At 46.0% G+C, this 7,146-nt stretch overlaps 1 protein-coding gene across 1 annotated transcript; it reads left to right on the forward strand.

The window, feature by feature from the left end:
• Positions 1-1,172: 1,172 nt before the first annotated feature.
• On the forward strand, positions 1,173-6,302 carry LOC138369346 (trichohyalin-like). The gene is made up of 3 exons (XM_069332585.1): positions 1,173-1,239; positions 2,446-3,701; positions 6,198-6,302. Exons 1-3 carry the CDS (start codon positions 1,173-1,175, stop codon positions 6,300-6,302), a joined length of 1,428 nt encoding a protein of 475 aa, XP_069188686.1.
• The last annotated feature ends 844 nt before the right edge of the window (positions 6,303-7,146 follow it).

Here is a 7,146-nt window from a genome sequence, read left to right on the forward strand (position 1 = left end):
ATTACACTATCCACTAAACCCTTACATCCAGGACCACAGTCGTTGCCGGGTGCACGGTAGCGAACAGTGCAGCAACGGTGCGCAATCCTCCCACTCTACCCAGGATTCGAACCCGGATCATATCTTTCTTGTGAGGTAAACGGATGAATGTTTTAACCACTACGTCCTATGGTACTTTATGAAGACTTAATTAAACAATGAGGAAAAGCGACCCCGAGCCGGGAGTACGGAAGAAATACAGGAAGTGTACTTGAAATCCCAATATTTAAAGTAGACACGTGATTTAATCCTCAGTGTTAAGATATATTATTTAATAAAACCTCTTAACGTAAATCCGTAACACATTATAAAATGTTAGTAATAATGAGGAGAGTATCAGCAGCAACAGTAATATTAAGAAATAATGCTTCTGGTATTATGACAATAATTTAACATAATTATAATATATAAGTAATTATAATAATGAAAATAACAGCAGTAATGTTAGTAATTACAACATATGAAAGATTAAGGCTCTTCAAGGACAAAAGTATCAGACTAACAACCATCACATGGTTGTACAGCTGGATAAGGAAGCATGCGTGGTGTCTGACACCTTCACATCTTGAGGTTATCTTGAGATGATTTCGGTGCTTTTAGTGTCCCCGCGGCCCGGTCCTCGACCAGGCCTCCACCCCCAGAAAGCAGCCCGTGACAGCTGACTAACACCCAGGTACCTGTTTTTATTGCTAGGTAACAGGGGCATAAAGTGAAAGAAACTCTGCCCATTGTTTCTCGCCGGCGCCTGGGATCGAACCCAGGACCACAGGATCACAAGTACAGCGTGCTGTCCGCTCGGCCGACCGGCTCCCCACATACTTCACAGACGGATCAGTAGACAAGACAAAAATGTGGAGACCCAAACGGGCACCCAACATTACAGAGACGCTAGCCATTCAAAGAGCTTTGGAACACGTTCATGATGAACATGGACGAAACATCATTATATATACAGATTCAGGAAGTGGGAGTGAAACACTACAGCAAGATCACTGGTGTGCCAGCAACCATTTAACCACAAACGTTATAGCAATACTGTAAACGTTCAACGTCACGGTCGATGAATACTTATTATCTGGGTGCCAAGCCATGTTGGAATACCTGGGAATGACTTTGCAGATGATGCTCCAAAAATGGAAACTAAACGGAGGAATGTGTACATTAACATACCACAGAGTCCAGCGCAGAAAACAATTACAGGTAAAACATCGCAGAAGATGTCCAGTGACCTTTAACACAGAAGCACCAACGTCAGGATCAACGGACTGATGCCAGAGGTCTACTAACTGTAGATAACTTACGTTGTTGATAAAACACAACACAATAACGGACAGGCAAGTCAAGCCTGGCTTCGGGCCGGGCTTGGGGAGTAGAAGCACTCCCAGAACCCCATCAACCAGGTATCAACCAGGCATATTTGGCGCATCGAGCTTGGATACCCGTATGCATAGCATAGGTCTTGATAACGGTCCAGCACATACCGTACCGTCGTTACTCCCTTTATTTTCATATGTTTGGGTTGTTACCTTGCCTGGCGATGACTTCGGGGCTCAACATCCCCGCGGCCCAACATCAGGCCTTCTGGTGTGTTTAATTTTCAGCCACGTTGGTGTGAATTGTAACCTGCATACATAGAATACGTTAACAGGTTCCAGAAGAAGAGAGGAAGTGCCAGCATTGTGAAGAAATCTCATGACAGGTCACTGTAACATTATCTAACACAGTGCAGAGTGTATGAGTGTTGTTTAACAACCAGCAGTTGTTAAATAACGGATTTTGTTAAACAAAAGTTATTAAAAGTTGTTAAACGTTAAGTTGTTATGTTGTTAAACAACGGTTTAACAACCAGAAGTTGTTAAACACTCTAAGGCATAACCTTACTGAATCAACACATAAACATTAAATAAACATAAACATTCATCCATTGCTTAACTAATACCGTCATGATCAACACATGGCGGGTCAGACAGAGGCTTGAGGCCCGCGTTAGAGTAATCTAGGAAAGAAAAGAACAAAATTACAAGAAGTATAATAATAATAGCGAATAACCAAGACAAAACACCAGGATGCTTGTCTAAGAAAATCGCAGGAAACTGCTCAAGTGTGTCAAGGGCGCTGCTGTCTACCACATGGTGACCAAGGTAGAAACCTCAGGGGCTTCTTAGCACCGGGAGAAACCTCAGCAGAGGACAGGGAGAAGGAGAAACACAAGTGGATAACGAGTGTTAACCGCAATAACGGCGTGCCTACGGCAGACTGATTCTGGCGAGGGTGGGTGCCTGCAGAAGGCTCCACGACAGTGTACAGGTGAGCGTGAGCAGCGACGCTCCCAGCCTGACCACAGACAACTGGACCCAGGAATATACAGGAAATGACAAATATACAGAGAACGACAAATATATACAGGGAACGACAAATATATACAGGGAACGACAAATATATACAGGGAACGACAAATATACAGGGAACGACAAATATACAGGGAACGTCAAACATACAGGGAACGACAAATATATACAGGGAACGACAAATATACAGGGAACGACAAATATACAGGGAACGTCAAACATACAGGGAACGACAAATATACAGGGAACGACAAATATACAGGGAACGTCAAACATACAGGGAACGACAAATATACAGGGAACGACAAATATACAGGGAACGTCAAACATACAGGGAACGACAAATATATACAGGGAACGACAAATATATACAGGGAACGACAAATATACAGGGAACGACAAATATACAGGGAACGACAAATATACAGGGAACGTCAAACATACAGGGAACGACAAATATACAGTGAACGACAAATATACAGGGAACGTCAAATATACAGGGAACGACAAATATACAGGGAACGACAAATATACAGGGAACGACAAATATACAGCGAACGACAAATATACAGGGAACGACAAATATACAGTGAACGACAAATATACAAGGAACGACAAATATACAGTGAACGACAAATATACAGGGAACGACAAATATACAGGGAACGACAAATATACAGGGAACGACAAATATACAGGGAACGACAAATATACAGCGAACGACAAATATACAGGGAACGACAAATATACAGGGAACGACAAATATACAGTGAACGACAAATATACAAGGAACGACAAATATACAGTGAACGACAAATATACAAGGAACGACAAATATACAGTGAACGACAAATATACAAGGAACGACAAATATACAAGGAACGACAAATATACAAGGAACGACAAATATACAGTGAACGACAAATATACAAGGAACGACAAATATACAGTGAACGACAAATATACAAGGAACGACAAATATACAAGGAACGACAAATATACAAGGAACGACAAATATACAGAAAACGACAAATATACAGAAAACGACTAATATATAGGGAACGACAAATATACAGGGAACGACAAATATACAGAAAACGACAAATATACAGAAAACGACTAATATACAGGGAAGGACAAATATACAGGGAAGAACAAATATATAGAGTGAGCGAGAAAGAGAGGATGCACACAACAAGAAACAGGAGACACGTGACAACGCTGCTAAGATACACGAGAACTATAAAAAAAATAATAGAAAAGGCCGAAAGGAAACAAAATAAGACCCATTTAAAGGAGAAACCTATATTAAGGGTAAGATGGAGAGGAATAGGAGGAGGAAAGTGGACACGTACAGGAGGTGGAGTAGAAGATGTGGAGGGGGGGTAGGGGGGGGGGGGGGGTAGGGAGACCCTGGGGCTGAACGCCAGCTGTTTGATGTTGACTATTAGTTGCTTCTACGCTCCCCCCCCCCCGTGCCCTCCCTCCATCCCTCAATCCCTCCACTACACCCCTGACGCCCCTCTATTCCACCCCCCCACCCCCACACCTGGTACTCCATGCCCCATTCTCCATAACCACACCCTCTACTCCATAACTACACCTCCCACACCATAACCACACCTCCCACACCATAACCACACCTCCCACACTATAACCACACCTCCCACACCATAACCACACCTCCCACACCATAACCACACCTCCCACACCATAACCACACCTCCCACACTATAACCACACCTCCCACACCATAACCACACCTCCCACACCATAACCACACCTCCCACACTATAACTACACCTCCCACACCATAACCACACCTCCCACACCATAACCACACCTCCCACACCATAACCACACCTCCCACACCATAACTACACCTCCCACACCATAACCACACCTCCCACACCATAACCACACCTCCCACACTATAACCACACCTCCCACACCATAACCACACCTCCCACACCTCCCACACCATAACTACACCTCCCACACCATAACCACACCTCCCTCACCATAACCACACCTCCCACACCATAACCACACCTCCCACACCTCCCACACCATAACCACACCTCCCACACCATAACCACACCTCCCACACCATAACCACACCTCCCACACTATAACCACACCTCCCACACCATAACCACACCTCCCACACCATAACCACACCTCCCACACCATAACTACACCTCCCACACCATAACTACACCTCCCACACCATAACCACACCTCCCTCACCATAACCACACCTCCCACACCATAACCACACCTCCCACACCTCCCACACCATAACCACACCTCCCACACCATAACCACACCTCCCTCACCATAACCACACCTCCCACACCATAACCACACCTCCCACACCATAACCACACCTCCCACACCATAAAAACACCTCCCACACCATAACCACACCTCCCACACCATAACCACACCTCCCACACCATAACCACACCTCCCACACCTACTACTACTAGTTGACGTTCTTGAGATTTTTTTTTATTGTTGCCGCCGGAAGGGGCTAGTTTATTGTGCACCCCATACTCATTCTGTGAGCGGTAGCGCAAAAAAAAGGATTACAGAGGGCACAGAAGGTCTTTGTCAGACCTCAACGAAGATTATTACATTAACAATTACATCTACCATTCACATATAATTATAATGTCAGCTAGTTACAGAGAATGTTTCATTTCAATAGCTATGTATATACAGTTACTCATATACATTAATGGAAGGCCTTCTCGCTAATATAAAAAAAATTTGAGCTCTGGAAATATTACAGGTTCATAAGGGGTGCTGTAGTTGTTATTAGTCTTCACAATACACTAGTTCTTAATCTCATGTTGTTGACGTTCGTGAGATATCCGCCTGTCTGGCTGACGTTTCTGTTATTGTGTTTCTCTGATCACAGCTTCGGCATAGTATATATACCCTCTTGTGTAGGTGATGGTTGCTAGGCTGTGTTGGTGTGCTGCCACCCACCACCACCCCTCTCTCTCACAAGCCGCCCCCAGCCACCCCTCACTCTCACAAGCCGCCCCCAGCCACCCCTCTCTCACAAGCCGCCCCCAGCCACCCTTCACTCTCACAAGCCGCCCCCAGCCACCCCTCTCTCACAAGCCGCCCCCAGCCACCCCTCACTCTCACAAGCCGCCCCCAGCCACCCATCTCTCACAAGCCGCCCCCAGCCACCCCTCTCTCTCACAAGCCGCCCCCAGCCACCCCTCTCTCTCACAAGCCGTTACCCGTCTCTCACAAGCCGTCACCCGTCTCTCACAAGCCGTCACCCGTCTCTCACAAGCCGTCACCCGTCTCACAACCCGCCACCCGTCTCTCACAACCCGCCACCCGTCTCTCACAACCCGCCACCCGTCTCTCACAAGCCGTCGCCCGCCCGTCCTCTGGAGCGTTGACAGCGTCACTAAACTAATGCACTAATGGCCCTGGTAGCGGTTTGTGAGGAAGCTTGCGAGAGCAACACGTCTTCTCGTATTACATAGATCGCATTTTGACGTATAAATTCTCTTCCGGCCAAAAACTGATGCACTAAAAAAATCAGATATCCCGTTTTCTATTCGTGGGTCCTCGGGCAGGTTAGGTTCAGGTCAGTTTAATAAGTCAGTTTAGTGAGGTTGTGGAGGGTGGAGAGGACGGGCCGGCCACCCACCAAGCGCTCACCATACCCCAAGGTACTCATATGACCAGCCTTTCCCTGCTCAGTTTAAATTTTACGAGTTCCCAGAGAACATTTTCTTGGGTATGGTAGTAGTAGTACTGTAATGGTTTATTGGGCAGGGTCGACCTTCAGCTCCTGGGCCCCCGCATGCTAGTTATCGGTGGTCATACAATGACTTCCTGAGTCTCTTGCTTGTCATATCTGCTCTTATGTTTTTTACATAGTTTATCTGATCCTACTTGTTCGCCGCCCTCTGGTTCTCTTATTACTCACCCTATACACTCTGTCTTTGTCAATACCTCATGAGTATTTTGTATTCATCAATCATGTGCCCTCTCTCTTGAATTCCTTTCATAGATGAGTTCAGCTATTTGCACCTGTAGGGTCAAGTGCTAGTTCCCAAGCCCTGCCTTACCTCTTCCTTTCTTTCGCATACTGTATTTCAGCTATTTTAGAAACTGTTTATTGTATTTGCTTAAACTATCTCCACAAGAACTCATTTGCTCACCTCTTTCCGTAGGTTGCTGAAGGCTGTTTCTTACTCTCCAGTATTGCTTTGGCCGATGATGTTACTGTGTGTGTGTGTGTGTGTGTGTGTGTGTGTGTGTGTGTGTGTGTGTGTGTGTGTGTGTGTGTGTACTCACCTAATTGTGTTTGCGGGGGTTGAGCTCTGGCTCTTTGGTCCCGCCTCTCAACCGTATTGTCTGTGTTTACTAGTTGTGTTTTTACGGGGGTTGAGCTTTGCTCTTTCGGCCCGCCTCTCAACTGTCAATCAACTTGTTTACTAACTACTTTTTTTTTCCACACCACACACACACACACACCCCAGGAAGCAGCCCGTGACAGCTGACTAACTCCCAGGTACCTATTTACTGCTAGGTAACAGGGGCATTTAGGGTGAAAGAAACTTTGCCCATTTGTTTCTGCCTCGTGCGGGAATCGAACCCGCGCCACAGAATTACGAATCCTGCGCGCTATCCACCAGGCTACGAGGCCCTGTGTGTGTGTGTGTGTGTGTGTGTGTGTGTGTGTGTGTGTGTGTGTGTGTGTGTGTGTGTTGGGGGGTGA

This window comes from Procambarus clarkii, chromosome 28 (genome assembly GCF_040958095.1).
Source record: "Procambarus clarkii isolate CNS0578487 chromosome 28, FALCON_Pclarkii_2.0, whole genome shotgun sequence".
Classification (NCBI taxonomy): Eukaryota; Metazoa; Arthropoda; class Malacostraca; order Decapoda; family Cambaridae; genus Procambarus; species Procambarus clarkii.

What these genes read in the sequence shown, in the direction of transcription:
- LOC138369346 (XM_069332585.1), top strand. Translation starts at nt 1,173, where the DNA reads ATGGAAACTAAACGGAGGAATGTGTACATTAACATACCACAGAGTCCA. An exon ending in AGCGCAGAAAACAATTACAG is followed by an intron (nt 1,240 to 2,445) that starts GTAAAACATCGC and finishes AAATATATACAG; the next exon opens with GGAACGACAAATATATACAG. An exon ending in AGGAGAAACCTATATTAAGG is followed by an intron (nt 3,702 to 6,197) that starts GTAAGATGGAGA and finishes TTTATTGGGCAG; the next exon opens with GGTCGACCTTCAGCTCCTGG.